Source organism: Schistocerca nitens, chromosome 6, assembly GCF_023898315.1.
Source record: "Schistocerca nitens isolate TAMUIC-IGC-003100 chromosome 6, iqSchNite1.1, whole genome shotgun sequence".
Taxonomy (NCBI): domain Eukaryota; kingdom Metazoa; phylum Arthropoda; class Insecta; order Orthoptera; family Acrididae; genus Schistocerca; species Schistocerca nitens.
The window spans coordinates 472,743,888-472,768,958 of record NC_064619.1 but is presented as its reverse complement, the minus strand read 5'-3'; the positions used below and the strand labels follow the sequence as shown (position 1 = coordinate 472,768,958).

The following is a 25,071-nucleotide window of genomic DNA, read 5'->3' as shown; positions in this document are numbered from 1 at the left end:
ATATATTTGTCCCGGGAATGTTAGCTAACTGTTTGTAACTTTAGGTATGATATGCTCGGTTACAGACAGGATCAATGGAGTAAAATAGATAACTAGGACGCATTCGACCGTTGGATGTGCCGTTCTCTGCGTCTCCAAGGATCTCAGTTTCTTCATTCCATCACCGCACCAGTTTCCAGCTTTCCGTGTCTTTGCTCTCTGGGTTCATGCTTTTCATTATATTGTGAGGGCACTTTTCCGTCCACCACTTGTAGCACAGTAAGCTTTCAGGAATCATGCGTGGTGCCTCCTTTTTATTCGGACGCCTGAATAGGTAGGGCGTCTGTGCGCTCACTTCAGTGAGCACATTTACTTTGGCGGTGATAGCAATGGAAACACAACAGAAAGAGGTGCTCCATGAGATCAAAGCAGCAGAGAAGATTTTGATGCACGAGTACTGTGACCCACTGCTAGGATTAAATGAGTGGTCATCGGCGTAACGTACTCTTACAGCGAAAGGTGGTAAAATATATTGCCCCACGAACATGATCGTTTTTAAAGTCCAGGTAACATGGTAAGTGGAGGCGTAATGTTGTGTGTGTGTGCTGACGTCACCAGTCAACGTTTTTACTGTATTGTACTTCTTCCCCATGAGCGTACACTCCGCCCTGATTTCATTTTTATGGATGAAGAAATGCGACCGCATCTAACAGCGCAGGTGAGTAACTCGTGGAAATTTCATTGGAAATATCAAATCTTTCACTGAGGGCCTAAGATACTGTTACAATGTTAGTTGGCCGAACTGGCCTCGTCGATGCAGTGTTGCCATCTCTACAAACGTTTCACTTGTTCTTAGGTAGTATAGTCCTTTTCTTAATTTATCGCGTTTTGGTATTCACTTCGCCTATGCTTCTTTTGCATTGATCTTCGTTAGTATAAGCTTTATCATACTTTTATTAGTTAATGTAGATTATTTAATATTACTCATTCACAAATCCGTTTCCAGATAAGATACCGAAGCGTAAAACTGTGTTCACACATTCTCATCTGAATTAGCAACAAAGACAACTATTAAATATAACACAATTAAAACGTTAAATATGTCTGCATAACTTATTGTCAGTAGGGATGGAACAGAGTGAGGATTGTGTATGTGAGTATATTTGCTAGTACTGTAATGTTCAAAAGTCATAGAGAATATAGCTACTTCTAAGAGAACTAAGTGTTCCGTATCAGTCATTATATTGAGATATCTGCCAACATATTCACCCACTTCCACCAGCCAAAGTATGGTTGGTCCTCCACACACCGTCAGGTGGCTTGCGGAGTATGGATGTAGATGGATAAAACACGTCGATGACTCTTATCTCCATTTCATTTTACATTGACTCGTGAACAAAACGTTAAAGACATTTACACGTATACAATGAAGTTCGTAAGTCGTGTGTTATTTAGCTTTACTTAAGAGTATCTGTTGCTCTATATTTCGCGTATCTTGCCCTCCACCCTCACACATTGCCACGCACCGCGACCAACCTGCCTAACTAAGGGGACAACTGCATTCATCATATCCTTAATGAGATATACGTCTGTATGCATCTCATACCTAGAATCGTACTCATGCTTTCCCTCATCTGTATATTCTGACACATGCAAAATTTAAAAAAATTGCAATTGTTACTACATATTGAGTGTCAGTAAAGAGGTGAAGTGTTCTAAGTGATCCACAGCGAACATTCACCATCACTCCACTCACATCTTCACCTGATTCCTTCCCTTTGGCTGTCCAGTGTCTCATTCCTCTTTCTGTTCATTGAGTGTATTGCTAATTCCACTTTACTAATTTGAGAGCCTCAAAGAGATGGTTTATTTTATGAAAATCGACTCTTTGCTGAAAAAGGTTTGAATGCTGTTGCTTTTTAAAACCCAACTACACGGCGATCCAGAGAAGTAATTTTGCTATTCAATTACCTCATACCACCTCACTGGACTTCTAATCCTTCGAAAAAGCATTTACAAATTTTAAACGTTAAGACACGGTAACTTTCTTCTTCTTCTTCCTCTTCTTCAATTCGCTCTACATTCCGGGATGGGACTTGGCCTCCTCAATAATTTTCTGCCATTCTTCTCTGGACTTCGCCATCAGTTACGGCAACCGACTCGGGCAGCTTCCTCTCCAACCTCGTCGCTCCGTCTCAACCTAGGTCGTCCTCTTGCTCTTCTCCCTCCAGGTTCACTGCAGCAGGCTTTCCTTGTGGGATCTGTCTCATCGAGTCGCATTACATGTCCAGCTCATCTCAGCCTACACAGCTTTATAAACTTGACATAATCCTCCTTAGTGCAATCATGAAGTTCATCATTCCTTCGCCTCCTCCAGGTCCCATTTTCATACACAGATCCAAAATTCCTCCTCAGTATACTTCTTCCACCGGATCTCAGTTTCTTTTCACCCTGCTTTGTAATTGTCCATATTTCTGAACCGTAAGGAAGAATTGGGCTTATCAGCGTTTTGCAAAGTCGGCACTTAGTCCCTCGTGATAGATTTAAAATGTCGCAACATTCCAAAGTAGCGTCGGTTAGAAGCACTTATACGAGCGATAATTTCAGTAAAGATGGTCCCATTTTCTTTTTTCTTTGATCCAGATAGGTAAAACATTCCACTCGCTCAAATGTCATTCCATCTAGGGTTATTGTGAGCAGTAAGTATTGGTTAGTGCCATTATACACACGCTTCGTTTTTACTTCATTAACTCTCAAGCCCATCTTCTCTGCACTCAGTTTCAGAGCTGAAAATGTACTTTGCAGATCTATAAGTGTTCTGCTCATAAATCCAAATCATCTGCATATCCCTGCAATTGTACAGACTTATAGTAGATAGCACCTCTTGTCTGAATACCCGATTCACGTGCCGTTATTTCAAGTGCCAGGTTGAAAGGTTGGCAGAAAAGCCCATCTCCTTCCCTTAGCCCAGATCGAGTGGGAAAGTGAGGTGATAACCTCGACTGCACTAGCACGGTACACTGGGGATACTTTAGGGTGACCTATATTAAATGAAATAATTATCCAGGCACTAGAAATTCTCTCGTTTCCTCATAAAGTTGGGACCGGTTTATTGTGTCATACGCAGATTTAAAGTCAATGAAATGTGGTGCACACCAACATTGAATTCGTGAGCCTTTTCTACTATTTGTCGGAGAACCAATATCTGATTTACAGTTGACTTTCCTGATCTGAACCCGCACTGATAGTTTCCAATATTTTCAAAAAAAAAAATGGTTCAAATGGCTCTGAGCACTATGGGACTTAACATCTTTGGTCATCAGTCCCCTAGAACTTAGAACTACTTAAACCTAACTAACCTAAGGACAGCACACAACACCCAGTCATCACGAGGCAGAGAAAATCCCTGACCCCACAGGGAATCGAACCCGGGAACCCGGGCGTGGGAAGCGAGAACGCTACCGCACGACCACGAGCTGCGGACCCAATATTTTCTTCTGCTACAGGTGGATATCCACTAAACAGGGTATTTTATAGTACTTTACTCCTATAATATTTAAAGAGTGTTATGCCTCTGTAGTCGCTGCATTCAAAAAGATCTCCTTTCTTATGCACCAGACACACTGTCCCTACATTCCATTCTTCTAGAAACTCTTCCTTTTCCCAGATGAGGCACACAATCTTGTAGGTCCTACGGTTTAACTCAACCCTTCCAGATTTCAATAGTTCAGATGTTCTATTGTCAGCCCCTGGTGCTTTATTGTTCTTCAACCGGGAAATTGCATTTTTCACGTGTCCTTGGGAAGGGGCGAGGTACTGTGTCATCGTCTTGTGGAAAGACTGGGATATCTTCGATAGGAGACGCTGAATCATCCAACTGTTCACTGAAACACTCTTCCCAACGCTCCAGGACCTCTTGACCATCTGCTAGTAGTGTCCAATTTTTACTTTTACTCACGTTGGTGCCCTTCTGAAATGCTCTTCTTTTACTATTAATTTTCTGATAAAATGTTCTAACATCATTTGTTTTTACAATTGTCTCCAGTTCATCTACTATCTTTCCCGTCTCCTTTTCTTCCTCCGATGCAGTTTCTTCTCTTCTTTCCTTTTATCTTGATAATTTCTTACCGCTAGACGAGTATATAATTTCTCAAGAATTTTTCTGTATGCCAGATTTTTCTCCTGACTTATTCTCTTACGTTCTTCATCAAACCAGAAATTTCTCGGTTTTTTCCTTCTTTCCCTAGCAGTTTTAGCAACCTTCTCGGAGTACGTTACAGAGATGTATTCATTTTTTATCTTTGATACCATATACTTACATTGGGCGTTCCTTTGACTTTTCTTACATTGGATATTCGAGCTCTTAGTTTTTCAATTACAGGATAGGGAGCTGAATGGCTGAATCTACATGAACTCCTCTGTATGTACGTACATCTAGTAAGTTTGAGGAAAGCCTGCCATCAATAACTAAATGATCAATTTGCTTGAAGGTATGCTTATCATGGCTTATTTTTAACCTTGAATGTGCACAAAGGTGGCAAAAATGTTTTGCTTCACTCTACGGTGAATGTTTCGGTGTGTATTCTACGACTATTATCCATTCCCTTCACAATTCTCCAAGGAGAGAGCAATAAGAAATAGAAGTAATGAACGTACGCAGTCGCTTTGCCTTACTCCACCATCTTAAGACACAGGTGGACAACCAACACCTCTGATCACAGATGTTGCATTGAGTACTGATAGAAGGGAAAAACGTGCACGAAGCTGAACCATTCACTGAATTCTAAGAAGCTATTGAACGTTATCCGAATTTTTCGCTTGTGAACGTGACCGTAATAATGACGCCCTCAGTTACAAAATTTTTGAGTGATTAAAAAAAAACAGATTGTGACTGACGCGGGGTGTTATAACGACTGTCTTTGATCCGCTAAGAGAGCTCAGATAGCTCATTGCAGAAGACTGGAAAATCCAACAAGTTGTGCAAGTGTTTTAGAGCTGTGTATTACAGGTTGTGCCGATTCCTCAACTGGTGTTCAAATACCCATCATTCCGGTTCCGGTCACCAGTGACACTTAGTTTCATTCCTGGGATTCTGAAATGTACAGTCAGAAGCTGCTGCGTAGGTAGATCATTGCTACTTGGGGCCGCTATCAGCTAGGAGTATAGATAACCGTTTGCACACATTTTGGCCTATGAACAAGCAGATTCGTACCAGGCATCCTCTCACACCTTATTAATGAGCGGGCTTCCGTTTGTAGCTTAACGGAAGCCGCAACTGGAGCTATGAATAAGCTACCATTAGCTATTATGCCATGGAGCCCCTCCGAGGCAGGTAGAGGCGCTATGTATCTGATCATTGTGAGTGGGCCGGCCGGCGTGGCCGAGCGGTTCTAGGCGCTTGTCTGCAGCCGCGCGACCGCTACAGTCGCAGGTTCGAATCCTGCCTTGGGCATGGATGTGTGTGACGTCCTTAGGTTAGTTAGGTTTAAGTAGTTCTAAGTTCTGGGGGACTGATGACCTCAGACGTTAAGTCCCATAGTGCTCAGAGCCATTTCATTTTTAGTGTGAGTGGAAACAACTGCGCAACACCAGGCAGCAGCATTAGTCACAAATCCGTATATGATGTGCAGACCGTGGAATGATATAACTGCACTCTTTCAGTGTTTTGTGATGAGAAGCTATGCATTAGCGAGACTATTAAGTGGTCGTTCACATCAACACCGTGAATCCTTGTGCAGACACTTTTCGTGTTGCTTAAAATATCATTAGCATTGTGTCGAATTGTGTCATAAAAACTGGACAACAATTCAATGAGGCAGTCGAACATATAGATGACGAGCAGCAGCCTTGTTGGAATGTTGCACAATTTCTATGAGAGCATCTGCCATATGCAGCTGCTACGACCAAAGAGTCTCAAACTGGACTTTTTTCACGCTGGTCTATATGGTACAAATTGCTTCTGGATTACTCTCCATCGCAGTCAGAGGCATGAGATGCGCACCAGAGGTGGTATGGGAGAGTCATTAATGGACGGCGATCGATCCGCACTACATTACCGAGAAAATCCGTAGACAACTTTCTTTTTTTTTTTTTTGTTTCTTTGAGTCAACAGTCTTCTGACTGGTTTGATGCGACCCAGCACGAATTTCTCTCAGAGTAGCGCTTGCAACCGACGTCCTCATTATCAGCCGGATGTATTCCAAGAGCAGTCTTCCTCTACAGATTTTGCCCTCTACAGCCCCCTGTAGTACCATGGAAGTCTGTCCCTAATAACTTAATAGATGTCCTCTCATCCTGTACCTTCTTCTTGTCAGTGATTTCCTCTCCGATTCTGCGCAGAACCTCCTCATTCCTTACCTTACCAGTACACCTTTTTTTCAACATTTTCGTGTAGCAACACAAATAAAATGCTTCCATTCTCTTTTGTTCCGGTTTTCCTACAGCCCATCTTTCACTACCATACAATACTGTGCTCCAAACGTATATTCCAAGAAATTTCTTCCTCCAGTTTAGGCCTATGTTTGATACTAGTAGACTTCTCTTGGTCATAAATGCCCCTTTTTACCAGTGCTCGTCTGCTTTTGATGTCCTCCTTGCTCTGTCCGTCATTAGGCAATAGTAATACTGCACGAAAAAGTCTTCGAAGATGACACACGACACTTCTGTCGTTGTCTTTCGTACGATTTCTGTATTCCAGCGAACAAAGTCTTTGCAAATATCTGCTGTAACGGCTGAAACTAATCTGTGACAAAAGTCTGTGGATTGGTAAATTATAATAATCACCAAGTGCGCAACCCGTGTTGTACAAGAATAAAATTTCATTCTTCTCACACCACAGACACAGGCGTGCGCGCACGGACACACACACACACACACACACACACACACACACACACACACACACAAACATAAATATACATGCATCATCAGCGAACATCGGTCTAAGCTCAATATCAAAATTTCTAGCGCTTGGCAGTTACAATAATAAACCTAATAAACGAGCTTGGTCACTTTTCGTACAGTGGCGTAGACGTTTGCGGAATCTCTTGTCCTAACAGCGGTTTGTGACGTTGTTATCCTGTCACCATATTATCAATATCCAAACGTGTTTTAATATTTAAGTCCACTTGTCTCTCCAGAATTACATAAAAAGCTTGACAGTTCCATTAAAAACAATTCGATATCACAATGCGGCAGGTATGAACGTAATAATGACTTGCGTACGTCACAAAATTCATCCCAATGATCGCTGCGACTTTCTGAGAACCGCATCTCGAAGCACTCACTGATTATAGTTATACTCTTGTATATGATCGTATCAGGTAGGTTCAAGTTATATTTAGTATACCATCGTTTCCAAATAAAAGCTGACATTCTAAAAAGTAATGCCTCTGAATTTTTCATGTAAAGACTCTAAACAGCTTTTTAATTAAATGACTTTGTTAATACTCTACATCTTTAGTCTTCATGCCTGAATATTTATTTCTCAACAGTCAGCCTGGCGATGAACACATTTCTCTCTACGAGACACCAGTTTTCTCATATCGTCACTGCAGAATGTTTGACTTTTTTGATAGAGTCCAACCTCACCTCTGCTTGCACCGCTTCATCATTATGAAAGTTATACTCTTGAAGGTGTTATTTAAGTTCTGGAAACATGAAAATCGGATGGGTTGAAGTCAGGATTGTGTGGAGGAAGGTGAGTGACAGTGAACCCAAGGCGTCAGACTTTTTCGGATGTAGCTGTGCTCGTCTGTGATCTGTTATTCTCATGTTGCAGGAGAGGGAGCTCCAATGTGGACGAAGTCTTCAAATTCGTGCCGTCAGTTTTCTCTTCTGTTTGACAAGCACCGACATAGTTACGTTACTCATCGCCGTGTTAGACGCTTCAATTCTGAACGCTGACGGCAGACGGCTACAACATGCGTCAGTGAGGCGGCGAAGTCGACGGTCTAGTAAGCATGACACGTGACAAGTCAACCGATATTTAGAACAGAATGAAAAACTTGGTGGCATTACGTTTCTGCACACCCTCGTAACTGTTCCCTACATCAGTGGAAGCCCTTAATCTGCCTCAACGTCTGCCAGCGGACATTGCAAAACTATCTCACAAAGACGTCCAAACCCCGGGAAACAGTACCAGGCCTTCGCTTCTTTCTTACTCCACTATCTTCTCTACCTCATCACAGTGACTGCAAGGCTAAAATCTCAATTAGTCAGTCTCTTTTGAACCCGACGGCACTGACACACATCTTAGATAAATCTCTGCCTCATCCTCAGACCTTACTATACCTGCAATTATTTCCCAATAACAAATGTGAAAGAGTCCAACATAATCATAACAGACTTTATAGCACATATCGGAAAAACGTATTTACAAAGAAACGTTTCCAGCAGTACCAGAAATTCAGGCACGAAATCTTACGAATTTCATTGTACTTAGTTCAGGAGCAACAGCGATTCCTTCGTCAACTAGAGAAGCAATATTACCAAGACTGCACGTAATCTTGTGACAGAAACGGTGCTAGGAATGACTTCTTGCTGCCGAATTTATAAATTTTCGAATTTTGCGGAACCAATCAATAAACAGGATCCATTTTTTTTCACAGCAACAGTGTCATTTGAAGGTCATAATAATTGTATTAGTCGACAAAACAGAAGAATAAAATAATGCTAAACAGTGTCTAAACATTACAGACAAGGAAACTTCACGTTTATTCGAAGTTTTTGTTCTTTGAGAATATTTTCGATGTTGTCGATTTCAGTTAAAATATCTTACTCCGTTTCTTCCACCAAAAGTTTGAAAGGCTTTTGCGCAATATTGATTGGAGACAACACAGGGCAAATTTTACTACGGGGAATCTGTCTAAGTTTGGTTCGTCGTTTAACAAGGGATACAAACCAGTCATTTACTTCTGGAAGCTAACTTGCAATTTTGTCCTTAGTTTTCCTGGGTCAGAAAGGGGAACGTTCACGTTGTGTCTGTGTTCTACTCTGCAGAGCTATGGCAGAGGGTAAAGATGCCACCAACATTTTTCTTGCGCCTGAGAAACGTAGATGTGTAAAACAGGAACCTGCAAAAGCATCAGAAGTGGAACGCTGTCTTGATCTATCAGATGGAACTACAGAAACAAAAACATGCCTAATGTTATGGTGGCACAGATATGCTTCTAAGCGGTATTCACTTCGAAGAACGCCTATTTTTTAATGACTTACACAGAAACTCGGGTTTCATATCCGTGACAACTCTCCCCTATTTCGTGATAATACAAAACGAGGTGCCCTTCTTTGAACTTTTCTCACGTTATCCGTTCATACCCGGTAAGGATCTTATATGTGCAGCAATACTACAAAAAAGGACGAAAAAGCGTAGTATGTGCAGTCTTCTTAGTAATTCTGTTGCATATTCTAAAGTAAATAGTCTTTGGTTCATCTCCCCCATGACATTTCCTAAGTGATTTCAGTTCGTGCGTAATGGTAAAATCAAGGTATTTAGTTCAATCTCTCTCTTTTTATTTTCTTCAGATTGGTATGATGTTTCATGCGACACCACGAATTCTTCTCCTGTATCAGTCCTTTCGTCTCAGAGTAGCAGCGTACGTTTCAGTTATTTCCTGGATGTGTTCATTCACAGTTTTAATCCTTTATAGTTCTCTCTTTTATCGTGGAAGCAGTTACCTCAAGTCTCAACAGATTTCCTATCATGCTGGCGCTTCTTCTTACCGGTTTTGTCCATATACTCCTATGATCACCGATTCTGCGGAGTACCTCACACTCCTCACCTTTTCAGTCCGCATAATTCTTCTGTAGCACCACATGTCAAATACTTCGGGTCACTTCCGTTGCGATTTTCCCCCCCAATTCTTGTTTCACTACCATACAATGCTGTTCGCCAAATGTACATTCTCAAAAATTTCTTCCTTAAATTTAAACTGACTGCTCTCGGCTAGGAATGCCCTCTTCTCCAGTGCTAGTCTGCTTTTTGTGTGCTCCTTGCTCCGTCCGTCCTGGGTTATTTTATTTCCAAGGTGGCAAAATTCCTTAGTTTCGGCTATTTCGAGATTCCTGATTTTGATATTATGTTTCTCATTTTTCCTACTGCTCATTCGTTTTCTTTCTTCGATTTAATCTCAGTCCATACTTTGTACTTATTGGACTGTTCATTTCACTCAACAGATCCTGTAATCCTCTTTCACTTTCACTGAAAACAGCAAATCGTCATCGAATCTTATCATTAATATCCTTTCAACTTTGATTTCTGTCTTAGTCTTGAACCTTTCTTTTATTTCCGTCTTACACACTTTTTAGTGCGAGCACTTCGATCATGGTCTTCCACTCTCATTGTTCCCTGTTGGCGCTTGTACATATTGTATATTACTCATCTGCCCCTACATCTCATCCCTATTTGACTCAGAATTTCGAACATTTTGCACGTTTTGACATAGGGGAACGCTTTTTCCCGGTCGACTAATTCTATGAACGTGGATAATGTTTTTTCACTCTTGCTTCAACTATCAATCGGAACGTCAGAACTGCCTCTCTAGTGCCTTTACCTTTCTTAAAGTCGAACTGATCGTCATCTAACAATTCCGAAATTTCTTTTCCCATTCTTAAATCGAAAACAATTAAATCTGTGTTATTTAATATGTAAGCGAAATTTTATGATATTTATTAATATTCGTAAGAGGGACTTCACACTATTTATTTTTTGGGGCCAAACGTGCAGATATTTTGTCAAAATAATTCTGCAATTCGTTCACATAGACCAGACAAACTGATAGAGCGACTTAGATTGTCTGTTAAATTGTTTATATAATTACGAACAGCAGAAGGCCTATAACGTTACATTTGGGAACCTCAGACACCATTTCCGTTTCAGTAGATAACCTCCCATGAATTGCTACTCCCTGTGATCGTAATAACAGGAAGTCACGAATCCAGTTGGACAACTGAGAGGATGTCAGACTGAATAGAAACCACCTGTGATGAAAATTGTCAGTCACCTTTTGGAAATCTGGAAACATAGTATCATCTTGAGATTCCCTGCCGTTAGCACTCATTATTTGTTGAGAATAAAGAGCCAGTTGAGTTTCATAAGACAGACATTTTCTGAATCGACGCTGGTTATGAGTCAACAGAGTCATTTCGTGCATGCGAAAGAAAAAAAAAAAAAAAAAAACAAATGAATAAACCCGGATATGTGCGAGTAGGACTTTATTATTTATACAGACATTTCATTCATACCAGGAATTGAGAATCTTGACATTTATGGCTGGTTATCGACATCGATATCGATGCATCGCTGAGAAAAGGGGATCATAACAGAACAGGCAGGCATTCGGATACAAAATGAGAAATAAATGATATGATTTAGTTAAAAATGACCAATTATGGACTTTTTCATTTGCATTTACAGTGAGGCCCTGCTTCCTTCCCAATTCTCTATAGCTTTTAGTGAGCTAGTTTGTGATTACGAAAATCTGTGACATAAACAGCCACACCTTCTGATTCCATTGACTTTGAAACTTACGTTAATTACACCGACAAGGACTAAAGACCTTGGAATATGATACAAATTTCAGATTGTACGTCTACCTGTTCCTGATAAAAAGAAGTCTTAAAAGATGGATGAATAGACCGACAGTGCGGTAATAAACAACCCAAAAGAATTTTTTTCGTGTGTTATAACTCCGATTTAATAATTTTCTTATTTTTTTTCTTTACTTGTAATGTGAAATTCTGCTTCATATCAAATTTCATATTTCTAGGTCAACATGAAGTACCCTATAGGTTCTAATGAATTAGTTAACGAGTATCGAAACATGTGACATAAGTGGCCTTATCTTTTTGACCTTCTTGACCTAGAATCTCAAACTTTTCTCACCGTCAGGGACCTTACAGCCTAAAATATGAAATAAGATTCACCTGAATATTTCTCCCCACTCTTTTTTTGAGAAAAGTAGTTTTAACAGTGTGGCAGACAGGCACCCAGACAGACAGACGCAACAAAGTGATGCTATAAGAATTCCTCTTCTACCGACCGAGGTGTTGAACACTAATAACTGGAACAACATAGACTGAGAATTCGCCTAGAAAAAACGGAAGTTACTTTGAAACTCACAAAATTTAATAACAAAGCTTTGGAAGATCCTGAACACACCAATAAAAACGACTGGTTTATGTTGATACCTGAACCTAGATGTGTCTTCGGCAGTTGGGTGAGGCAGAGGGGAGAGTTTGCGGAGACTAGGTCGTGGCTTGTAATCAATGTGGAACACCGGCCATGGTGGTGGAGGTGGTAACCGGACGTGGCCCGCAGTGATCGGTGGGGCTGTGGCGTCGGGTGTGCCCCCCCCCCCCCCCCGCTCTCTCCTTCGGCAGCCCCAGCGCGATACGCCGCCACTCCAGGCCAGCATATAAGCCGCGCCAGCCGTCACTGCGGCACAGTCGACAACAGGTAGCTCACACCACCGACACCAGCAGCATGAACCGTCACGTAGCTCTGCTCCTCTGCGCCTCCTTGGCGCTAGTCGCGGTCGCCGAGGTAAGCATCAATTCTCGTCGCAAGGGTCACGCCGCGTTTCTAGTGCACAGTCTTCTTCAATTAAACACAGTCTTCCATAAGCACCCACAATTCTTGATACACAGTTGTCCACAGTGCTTTCAGGTAGCAAACTTACTTCGGGTGCACCACAAAGGAACTGCTGTAGGACCTTAGTTTTCATATAAGTTTATAAGCAGCGTGGTGGGTAATGTCAGAAGCTCCATGCTGCCATTCTCGTACAATGATCTGCTGTATGTGGGTCCCAAATATTTCAGATATCTCATTTATCGGTTTCTTAGACTGCTGTAGTTTCTATACGGAATATATGACTTTAAGTTTGTAAGGATTCCTAACTTCAGCTGTCTTCTTCAAAACCTACCGGGTGGTTATAATTAAAGTGCTACTACTCACACATGTCCAGTGTCGGCTGTGATAGTCATACTGCAACGACACTTGGTACATATCCTATTCCTTTAAAGAGGAACCGATTAACGCTGGAAAAAGAATTCTTTCCAATTTTTGCCACCAGGTGGAAATCTGGCACTGTGAATGCAAGAAGTATAGAAATTTTTCCATATATAATGGATTACGAACAGGACGTGGGCAGAAAACGTTAAAGAAATGGGAAATGAATAATGTTGACTTTATTGTTAACCGTTGCTTACACAATTTGTTGAATGTGAGCGCCGGAAACGTCGGCGAAATATTTTCCAGGGCTAGAGTTGCACCTCGTGGCCAAATTGGAATCTAATTTTTTTCAGCTTAAATAGGATCCACATTAACGCACTAGCATAAAAAATGGCTCTGAGCACTATGGGACTCAACTGCTGAGGTCATAAGTCCCCTAGAACTTAGAACTACTTAAACCTAACTAACCTAAGGACACCACACACATCCATGCCCGAGGCAGGATTCGAACCCGCGACTGTAGCGCCTAGAACCGCTTGGCCACTCCGGCCGGCACTAGCATAATTACCAGGTCTCCCTATCATACAATAATTACAGCCCACACAGAACCGTGAGTGGCTGCAGTTTAATTATAACCACCCAGAACTTGAATATGTTATACGACAACTTATTTTAATTCAGTCTGTGAAACTGTCTGGTATCCAAAATTGCTTCCATATTCAGATATATTTCTATGTTGATTTGAATTTTACACCTTCATTAAGGACCTGTCCTTTGAATTTTTTGTCGATTTTTTCTTCCATGTTTCAGGCCGTAGTTCATTCACATTCACTGGTAGGCATTCTGATTTGGGAACGTGCTGTAGTACCTAGTTTTGAGATTCCTGTAAACGCACTTGTTTTGCTGTTCTATTATGTATACTTGCCCTTCCGCCGTAAGGAGTAATTAGCAACAATAGTGATGTAAGCTATGACATAATTTGTTGTTATTGTATTCAGTGCGAAGACTGATGCAGCTGTTTCCGTCTTCTATCCTGCGGACACCTCTACGTTTAAGATGTGTGGCACTCCATGTTTCGACCTACAGAACAACGAATTCGTTTTTCTTAATGACAACGACCTGCTCAGAGGCCCTCATCCGGAATTCCTAGTGGGGAACTATTTTACCTCCACAATATTTTAGCAAAGGGGCTACCATCAACTTTAAACGTTACATTAAAGCGGCATGTTCTCGGAAAATATAATGGCTGTAGACTCCCGTCCTTTTCAGCCACTCACAGTACCAAAATAGCAACTCCTTGTTGGCTTATGTCAGATGGCAGCATAAGTCATTCAGACTGTTGCTCCTGCAACTACACGAAAATGTTGCTGTACTACTTCCGGAAACATATACTAGTCTGGCCTCTCTACGGATATGTATATGTTGTGGTTGCACGAGGAGTACGGTGTCTCAATCGTAGAGGAACACAAACACGACTGTCCCCTCTGCTTCCCGCCTCCCACCCCCTTTAATGGTAAAGGGCGTGGTACGTGAGGGGTGGCATCGTTATCATGAAGCCCACTGTTACCTTAAGAATGGCAGAGAAAGTCTGATGCATGGATACTACCAAACACTTACGAAACGTATTGAAATCCCGTCGCCACTACTGAGAGCTAATTATTCACTTTAAACCTCAACCAAGGGACCTGTGCATAACTTTGTTACTTTTATAGTCTTCAATAATGGCAGTATTTGAAATGAATGTACTCGTTGGGATGAGGGTAGTTGTGGAAATGAAGAGAAAATGTATCGAACGACGTGAAATAATAATCATGAATTTATGATACGTCCTTGTACACACAGCACCATGTGTCTAAAACTACGTACTCCATTCAGAATTTTTTCCCGGCTTGTACAAAGGGCAGACATCAGGGAGTGTTAGTAGGGCCACATAATCTATAATAGCAACTCAACTAACATTTCCTATTACAGTAAGTACGTTAGGCCATAGTAGCAACAGGTAAATCACCACTCAAGGCGACATTCTGAACGAAACGATTGAGAACGAACACACAAAAGTAATAAGGACCATTGCGAAATTTGCCTCTTCTCTCAAACCACGTCATATGCAACAGATTCCACTTAGTTTTATTTATTATAGACCTCTTTCCGTAGAAAATATTTTTGTAAATACACTCCTGGAAATTGAAATAAGAACACCGTGAATTCATTGTCCCAGGAAGGGGAAACTTTATTGACACATTCCTGGGGTCAGATACATCACATGATCACACTGACAGAACCACAGGCACATAGACACAGGCAACAGAGCATGCACAATGTCGGCACTAGTACAGTGTATATCCACCTATATCCACCTTTCGCAGCAATGCAGGCTGCTATTCTCCCATGGAGACGATAGTGGAGATGCTGGATGTAGTCCTGTGGAACGGCTTGCCATGCCATTTCCACCTGGCGCCTCAGTTGGACCAGCGTTCGTGCTGGACGTGCAGACCGCGTGAGACGACGCTTCATCCAGTCCCAAACATGCTCAATGGGGGACAGATCCGGAGATCTTGCTGGCCAGGGTAGTTGACTTACACCTTCTAGAGCACGTTGGGTGGCACGGGATACATGCGGACGTGCATTGTCCTGTTGGAACAGCAAGTTCCCTTGCCGGTCTAGGAATGGTAGAACGATGGGTTCGATGACGGTTTGGATGTACCGTGCACTATTCAGTGTCCCCTCGACGATCACCAGTGGTGTACGGCCAGTGTAGGAGATCGCTCCCCACACCATGATGCCGGGTGTTGGCCCTGTGTGCCTCGGTCGTATGCAGTCCTGATTGTGGCGCTCACCTGCACGGCGCCAAACACGCATACGACCATCATTGGCACCAAGGCAGAAGCGACTCTCATCGCTGAAGACGACACGTCTCCATTCGTCCCTCCATTCACACCTGTCGCGACACCACTGGAGGCGGGCTGCACGATGTTGGGGCGTGAGCGGAAGACGGCCTAACGGTGTGCGGGACCGTAGCCCAGCTTCATGGAGACGGTTGCGAGTGGTCCTCGCCGATACCCCAGGAGCAACAGTGTCCCTAATTTGCTGGGAAGTGGCGGAGCGGTCCCCTACGGCACTGCGTAGGATCCTACGGTCTTGGCGTGCATCCGTGCGTCGCTGCGGTCCGGTCCCAGGTCGACGGGCACGTGCACCTTCCGCCGACCACTGGCGACAACATCGATGTACTGTGGAGACCTCACGCCCCACGTGTTGAGCAATTCGGCGGTACGTCCACCCGGCCTCCCGCATGCCCACTATACGCCCTCGCTCAAAGTCCGTCAACTGCACATACGGTTCACGTCCACGCTGTCGCGGCATGCTACCAGTGTTAAAGACTGCGATGGAGCTCCGTATGCCACGGCAAACTGGCTGACACTGACGGCGGCGGTGCACAAATGCTGCGCAGCTAGCGCCATTCGACGGCCAACACCGCGGTTCCTGGTGTGTCCGCTGTGCCGTGCGTGTGATCATTGCTTGTACAGCCCTCTCGCAGTGTCCGGAGCAAGTATGGTGGGTCTGACACACCGGTGTCAATGTGTTCTTTTTTCCATTTCCAGGAGTGTATATCAAATTACATACCGAGTAAGTTTATACAATATCTTTAAGAGTTCATATTCTGTCATACGCTTGAGTGTTTTTAATTAAATGAATGACATATTTGAGAAACAGACTAAACACATTACTCTGTAACCTAAAAATCTGTAAAAAATTAATATCTTCATAAATAGAAAAACTATGTAATACCTCTCTTAACGAGGAAACGCTAGGTGCGTGTAACATTTCTAGTGATGTCTGTAAAGACTGGATGTGTTAAGTCCAAATGCAGCGCCCTCGAGAATGGTAAGCAACAGATATTAAGGGAATATTTCGTCTTATGAATCCACCAAAAGAATTCTGAACAAAAAGCGATAAATCTAAAACCTATATAGTTCTACATCGATGATTTTCCAAGAACAATGTAACTAGAACTAAACCTGCGAACCAGCAGCTGATGAAGGAGCAAAGCCTCCAAAATACGTCGTAAATAATGAAACAAGACGAGAAACTTAAAATTTAGCAACTGTTTACGATGGGTCTATATTTATATTTAAAACAGAGTAATTGCCTCCACAGCATGTGTATATGTGAAGCAACAGAAATCTAGTTTGAATATACGTGACACTATCAACGATCATTATCCACTATCGTTTTTTGAGTTTACTCTTCTTCTCGTGCTGTACTTAAGTTAGGTAACAAAGTTTTGGGACGTGGTCGTTAACTACAGTTTCATGTTTTGCACATATAAAATTAATCGCGTAATTTAAGTACACACTTAGCAAACATTTATTGCATACTCACATACCAATGCTAATTTTGGTATATGTGTCTTCAACAACTCATTAAGGAGGACTTCAGAAATGTACTGAGTGAGGTGGAGCATTGGTAAGGTGCTAAGAACGTTTTCGTGAAGATGGTGGCTCCAGTTCCTCAACAGGCTCCCGAGTTAGAGTTTAAAGCGATTGCCAGGATGTTACATTTGGAAGGACACGGGCGATACCGCCACTTTTGTTCAGCAATACGAATTAGTGTGCATGTAATGAGTCCTCTGGTTACAGCGAGTGGTGTGCTGTGTTGCAGGAGAAGTACCCGGCCACGTTCGACAGCCTGGACCTGAAGGAGCTGCTGTCGGATGAAACTCGAGTCCAGGATGCGATGCGCTGCCTGCTGGAAGAAGGAGACGGAGCGTGCAGACCCGCCGGGAAGGCGCTCAAGGGTGAGACCCATCGTAGCCTACACTCCGCTATCCAGTAGGATGGTATAGCCCACACCACACCGAGCGAGGTGGCGAAGCAGTTAGCATACTGAACTCGCATTCTGGAGGACGACGGTTCAATCCAGCATCCGGCCATCCAGATTTAGGTTTTCCGTGATTTCCCTAAAAAGCTCCTGGCAAATGCTGGGGTGGTTCCTTTGAAAGGGCACGGCTGACTTCGTTCCCCGTCCTTCCCTAATCTGGTGAGACCGATGACCTCGCTGTTTGGTCTCTTCCCCCAAACAATCCAATCCAATCCCACAACCACAAGCTCAGACTCCAAATGAGACCCGTGCCATGAATACAGTGAGTGTGTATTCAGTAATCGGGTAGCTGCAGATGGCAGTAACGGGGTCCCAATGGAGCAATGATGACTGGATTATATGTGTTCCCTGAATTTAAACAACTCAGCTTGGAAATAAAAATGTGGGTTGGGATAAAGGTATTAGTCAGTCTGAAATTCCAGTCTACTGTAGGTGACACTGCAAGAACTATGTTCTGCACAGTGAACAACCTACGAGACCATAATCTGGTTCCATATAGGAAATTAATTCTTCTCCCAGAATACATATTTAGCCTCTTGGTCCCAAGTGTAAAATTAGAGAAATCCTGTTAACTGCAGTACCAGTCAACTTTTCCGAGGCATGTACATTTGATTAGCTGTGCAGCTTATCTCCTTACCCTGTAACGCAACGTCAGGCCACCTATATATCTTCTTCCTTAGTGAATAATCTAATATTATTTGTTTAACGTGGTTAGCAAGAAGAGAAAGTGGAATTATCTTGATAGCGGGGTGGCGCAAAAAACCGGCACAGTTAATGACTTGGTCCCTCACTAAGAGAGTGACGTGTTGCTGTGGAAAGAAATAAATGTATATCAACACTAGTATTTGCGTTTGTGATGTCCGGTTATTCATTGCATTTAATATTTGATCAGTGAAAGCATATGTAGCATTTTCTTTTGAAAAGCCTTTCTGAAAACCTAACTGACATTTTGTTAGTACTTCATTTTTACAAATGTATGTAATGCTACACTTGAATACATTTCTTTTTCAAGAATTTTGGATAAAGATGTCATAAGTGTGATTAGGCGGTAGTTATTAGTATCAGATCTATCCTCTTTTTATGCAATGGTTTAACAATAGCATATTTCACTCAATCTGGAAAAATTCCCTGTTTCAGTGAGCTACTACGTATGTGGCTGAGAATCCTACTTATTTGAAGGGAACAGGCTTTTAATACTCTGTTGGAAATGCGATCAATTCCATATGAACTTTTACTTTTGAGTGAATTTATTATTTTCCTAATTTCAGTGGGAGAGGTGGGTTGAATTTCCATTTTTTCAATTTGCTTAGGTACTGCTTCTTCCATATCCTGCTTTGCATTTTCTAGTGCATATCTGGGACCTATTTTCTCTACAACACTTAAAAAATGATTATTAAAAATGTTTTCTACTTCTGACTCCTTGTTAACAAACGTTTCATTGTGTTTGATAGAAATACACTCTTGCTGTGCTCTCGGTTGCCCTGTTCCCCTTTTCCCAATATTCAAAATTGTTTTTATTTTATTATCAAATGTGCTAATCTGAGACATAATGCACATACTTCTGAACTTTTAAATAACTTATCTTAATACAGTGCAGTACTTTTTATAATTTTTCATTGTTTTGAGATCATTACTTCTACTAGCTATAAAATACATTTCCCTTTTCTGTTTACAAGATATTTTTATCCCTTTAGTAAGCCATGGCTTTTTTACATGGATTCTTACAATTATATTTCACTGTTTTCTTAGGAAACTGTTTTGAAATATACTCTCAAAGGTATCATGAAATAGGTTAAATTTTAAATTAGCACCATGTTACCTGTACACCTCATTAGTTTTTATAACTTTTCACTGTTTTGAGATCAATCCTCCTCCTAGCTATAAGATACATTTCCCTTTTCTGTTCACAGGATATTTTTATCCCTTTATTTAGCTATGGCTTTTTTACATGCTTTCTTACAATTATATTTCACTGTTTTCTTGGGAAACTGTTTTCAAATATACTCTCAAAGGTATCATGAAATAGGTTAAATTTTAATTTAGCATCATGTTCCCTGTACACCTCATCCCAGTCTGTTGCAGGGTTTCCCTATAATTTTGAAGTGTTAAATCGTTAATGGAACACACTACTTTCGAGGACAGTTTTGCATTACTGTATGGAGCTATATCATATATGGTAACTAGCTGTGCGTCATGATCAGACATACCATTCTTAACAGGAAAATTTTTTATTTAATTAAATTTATCTTGGTCTATGAGAAAGTTATCTATCAGTGTGCTGCTTTCCTGTACCACTCGAGTAGGAAAATCAATAGCTGATGTCAAATTAAAAGTACCAAGTTATACTTCAAGGTCGAGCTTTCTATCTGTTTCTTTCAGAAAATCTACATTGAAATCCCCACAAACAAAAATTTACTTTCCTTTGTCTGACAGGTAGCACAACAAAGAATCCAAGTTATTCAAAAATAGTTGAAAATTTCCCAGTGGGGAAATGGCTAAAATTATAAAAGTGCCTTTATTTAGTTTAAGCTCACATGTACATGCTTCTGTGTGTTGTACTACACAAAATTCTTTAGTTTCCATATTTTTCACACTATAACTGATTTTAACATATATGGCATCTCCTCCTCTCTCCACAGCGTATCTACTTACATGTGCTGAAAGCTTATATCCACCTACATTTACCATTTCCATACCCGTGACAATATGATGTTCAGACAGGCATAGTAAATCTATTCCACCCGCCGTTTCTAAAGCTTCTATACACACAAGAAGCTTATCTACATTTTTTTTAATCCCCTGATATTCTGATGCAATACATTAACATTATTTTTTACTGTGCTTTTATGTGAATCTTGTGACATACTAACATTTTTTTTCACTATAGTGTTATGAGAATCTTGAGATATTTTCACATCTCTAGTACCTGCCTGTCTGAACTTTTCATGAAGCTTGATTTCAATCAATGTAGGATGATTGGATACTGATCTTAGCCTAAAAAAGTACTCCCATGAGTTCCAGTGTCCCCACTTAAAGATTTTGCTATCATCCCAGCCAGTTTACCCTTTCCTTTCGTACTGAGATGCAGGCCATGTCTTGTGAAGTCCCACCTACCAATACCATCAATAGGCACCAAACCTATGCTTGACAATGTAGCCGCTCGAAGCAGCTGATCTAGCTTCATATTTACCTTCCTCATGGAGCTGTTCAATTGGGGCCGGTCATACTGTATGATAGCAGGAACCAAGACAACATTTGTATGGTACGTTGCAAATGCTATTTTCACTAGGTCACACTTTATATTGTAGCCCTGATCCCTATCAGTACTGTTTCCTGCACCACCCACAACCACAACATGATCCTGCTTTGTAAAATCTTTGCACAATTATGCTACATCCTCTATCACTTGGCTACGACATGCACTGCGCTTGAAAATACTTGTGACCAGGTACCTGTCACCTAATTTTTCCTGCAAAATCTGGTCCACACCTCTTCCATGGCTACTACCTAACAACAGAGCTTTCCTCCTAGTTTCTACATTTTTTGCAACAGTTGGTTTCCTAGTGAAAGTCTCTTGAGTGCTGAATACACATTCTTCTACTTAAGACTCTTCCTTAGCTGATTGAGGTAGCAAGGCAAATCTGTAGTTTGTGCCAATGATGAAACTGTCTGATACTGTTCTCTTTCTGTGGCCCCTGTTCCTTGCTGTCACTTCCCACCTTCCTGTTCCGGTATTTTCCTATCCCTTGAACATAATCTGCAATACTATGGAAGATACCCATTTACTTCCCCGATTCCCATGGCACTATATTCACCCGAATGCAACCATCTGCCACAACAGATGCACAGAACCCCATAACTGTATTTCCGATGGCAGCTCAAACACTTGTTGCTCATGGTTGTTTACGATATTTTTAACAAAATTTGTCTAGGCAATAACAATAATATTCTATTAACTGCAGATCACAAAAGCCACTAACACACGTGTATAGTATTAATATAGTAACGTAATGAAGTTAAACTAACGTTAAATATCAAAAGTTGTATACCTGAATAAATTAGGCCTATGATCGTGTATGCACGATACGTACTTTCCGCGTTTTTAAAGGAAATAAAAGATAGAACTTAAAACCTTTAATTCGCCAAGTAGATACGGTACTACTAAATAAATGTGTAATGAAAACAAGCTACATTCTTCACTTAATACTTAATGTAGTAAATATTATAATTCTGCCCGTAAACATGTTGTTGTCTAACATTTATACGTCCTCGTAACAAAGTTAACTTGTAAAACATGGCCCACTATTTACTTCACCAATGTTCCATTAAGTTCTTGACTTGATGTTTCCCCATAAGAAGACGTAGCAGCTTGGTTGATAACTATGTTTTTTTTTTTTTAATGGCGTATTTTCTTCTGCAGTATACTCAGTTAACCAAATGGCTATGTTTTAAAACGCCTGGGATCCGTCATTCATATTTTGTTGTTGGCTACAGCTTTCATACTGCAGACCTGATGTCAAACGACAAGTTTTTTATCTGGGAATGTGATTATGTGGTAGAACTGTAGTATTTCCTGAAAAATTAAGGAGTAGTTGTGTTTGACGCCTGAGGACCCTAGCGATTATGTCAACAATTTACGCACTGCTTACCCCAATCTACACATTCTAAATAGGCCTCCATCACGAAGGACAAATTAGGTCTACGATTGTAACCGTATTTTCCTTTGCAGAGGTGCTGCCCGAAATAGTGCGTACAGACTGCGCCAAGTGCACTGAGACACAGCACAAGAAGATCGGAGGTTTCTTCGGAGAGATTTCGCGCCGCCACCCAGACCTCATGAAGAAGCTGCTGGACAAGTACGACCCATCTGGAGAATATAGGAAGAAGCACGCCGAGTCCTGGGCCGAGCACGGCATCCAGCTCTAGTCATCATCATCGCTTATAACAGTTATATTCAATAAATCTATCACCTACCCTATAATGTAAAAAGTCATTTCGATCTACCCACAAACACGGAAATACATGCAGCTGCTAAACTCGTTTATTCTGTGAACACAGGAACGATCTGTTTTCACCTCAGTGATGAAGCAACATTTCAGTTTAAAATCAGCGTCATTTGCACTTATAGGTCTCAAGAACCAGAAGTCAATCGTTCGGCGTGAAAGAGACTAGCCATAAGTGAAAGTGTTTTGTTTAATTTTTCATGACAAGATGTACCATATATTCATTTTGAGGACACACACGCAGTAACTGGAAAGATAGTCATGGAGTTCCACTGCCGTAGATTTTTCAACAAATTCAAGAAGACACCAGTGATTTCATATGCGAACAACAGGCAGTCTGAAACTTCCTGGCTGATTAAACCTGTGTGCCGGACCGAGACTCGAACTCGGGACCATTGCCTTTCGCGGACAAGTGCTCTACCAACTGAGCTACCCAAGCACGTCTCACGCCCCATCCTCACAGTAGGAGGCGAGGTACTGGCAGAACTAAAGGTGTGAGGACGCGGCGTGAGTCGTGCTTGGGTAGCCCAGTTGGCTAGACCACGCATTTGACCGAGTGACCACCATTTCCTGCACGCTGTCTCAGAGAAGATGGGACTGTCCTCAATATCGGCAGGTGTGGTTCTCCGTCTCATCCACGGAGCCCCTTCCACAGTTCTCGTCAATGGCCACCGCTCACCACCGTATAGAGCGCTCAGTGCGACAAGGATGCCCTGTCAGCCTTTCTCTTCGCTGTCGCCCTCGAGCCTGCACTTCATGGTCTACGACAGCGTTTGGAGGGCATTCGCCTCCGCGATGTACATTTTAAATTTTGTGTCTATGCGGACGATGTACAGGGTGTTTCAAAAATTACCGGTATATTTGAAACGGCAATAAAAACTAAACGAGCAGCGATAGAAATACACCGTTTGTTGCAATATGCTTGGGACAACAGTACATTTTCAGGCGGACAAACTTTCGAAATTACAGTAGTTACAATTTTCAACAACAGATGGCGCTGCAAGTGATGTGAACGATATAGAAGACAACGCAGTCTGTGGGTGCGCCATTCTGTACGTCGTCTTTCTGCTGTAAGCGTGTGCTGTTCACAACGTGCAAGTGTGCTGTAGACAACATGGTTTATTCCTTAGAACAGAGGATTTTTCTGGTGTTGGAATTCCACCGCCTAGAACACAGTGTTGTTGCAACAAGACGAAGTTTTCAACGGAAGTTTAATGTAACCAAAGGACCGAAAAGCGATACAATAAAGGATCTGTTTGAAAAATTTCAACGGACTGGGAACGTGACGGATGAACGTGCTGGAAAAAAAAATGGTTCAAATGGCTCTGAGCACTATGGGATTCAACTGCTGTGGTCATAAGTCCCCTAGAACTTAGAACTACTTAAACCTAACTAACCTAAGGACAGCACACAACACCCAGCCATCACGAGGCAGAGAAAATCCCTGACCCCGCCGGGAATCGAACCCGGGAACCAGGGCGTGGGAAGCGAGAACGCTACCGCACGACCACGAGATGCGGGCTGAACGTGCTGGAAAGGTAGGGCGACCGCGTACGGCAACCACAGAGGGCAACGCGCTGCTAGTGCAGCAGGTGATCCAACAACGGCCTCGGGTTTCCGTTCGCCGTGTTGCAGCTGCGGTCCAAATGACGCCAACGTCTACGTATCGTCTCATGCGCCAGAGTTTACACCTCTATCCATACAAAATTCAAACGCGGCAACCCCGCAGCGCCGCTACCATTGCTGCACGAGAGACATTCGCTAACGATATAGTGCACAGGATTGATGACGGCGATATGCATGTGGGCAGCATTTGGTTTACTGACGAAGCTTATTTTTACCTGGACGGCTTCGTCAATAAACAGAACTGGCGCATATGGGGAACCGAAAAGCCCCATGTTGCAGTCCCATCGTCCCTGCAGCCTCAAAAAGTACTGGTCTGGGCCGCCATTTCTTCCAAAGGAATCATTGGCCCATTTTCCAGATCCGAAACGATTACTGCATCACGCTATCTGGACATTCTTCGTGAATTTGTGGCGGTACAAACTGCCTTAGACGACACTGCGAACACCTCGTGGTTTATGCAAGATGGTGCCCGGCCACATCGCAAGGCCGACGTCTTTAATTTCCTGAATGAATATTTCGATGATCGTGTGATTGCTTTGGGCTATCCGAAACATACAGGAGGCGACGTGGATTGGCCTCCCTATTCGCCAGACATGAACCCCTGTGACTTCTTTCTGTGGGGACACTTGAAAG

At 42.1% G+C, this 25,071-nt stretch overlaps 1 protein-coding gene across 1 annotated transcript; it reads left to right on the top strand.

Annotated features, from left to right (window-relative positions):
* Positions 1 to 12,437: 12,437 nt before the first annotated feature.
* Positions 12,438 to 22,790, top strand: LOC126263046 (ejaculatory bulb-specific protein 3-like). The gene is made up of 3 exons (XM_049960021.1): positions 12,438 to 12,523; positions 17,591 to 17,726; positions 22,539 to 22,790. The coding sequence occupies exons 1-3, from the start codon at positions 12,464 to 12,466 to the stop codon at positions 22,733 to 22,735; spliced, it is 393 nt and encodes a 130-aa protein (XP_049815978.1). The 5' UTR covers positions 12,438 to 12,463; the 3' UTR covers positions 22,736 to 22,790.
* Positions 22,791 to 25,071: the final 2,281 nt, after the last annotated feature.

Coding starts and splice junctions, on each gene's coding strand:
- LOC126263046 (XM_049960021.1), top strand. CDS start 12,464: ATGAACCGTCACGTAGCTCTGCTCCTCTGCGCCTCCTTGGCGCTAGTC. Junction 12,524..17,590: donor CGCTAGTCGCGGTCGCCGAG/GTAAGCATCAAT, acceptor GCTGTGTTGCAG/GAGAAGTACCCGGCCACGTT. Junction 17,727..22,538: donor CGCCGGGAAGGCGCTCAAGG/GTGAGACCCATC, acceptor TTTCCTTTGCAG/AGGTGCTGCCCGAAATAGTG.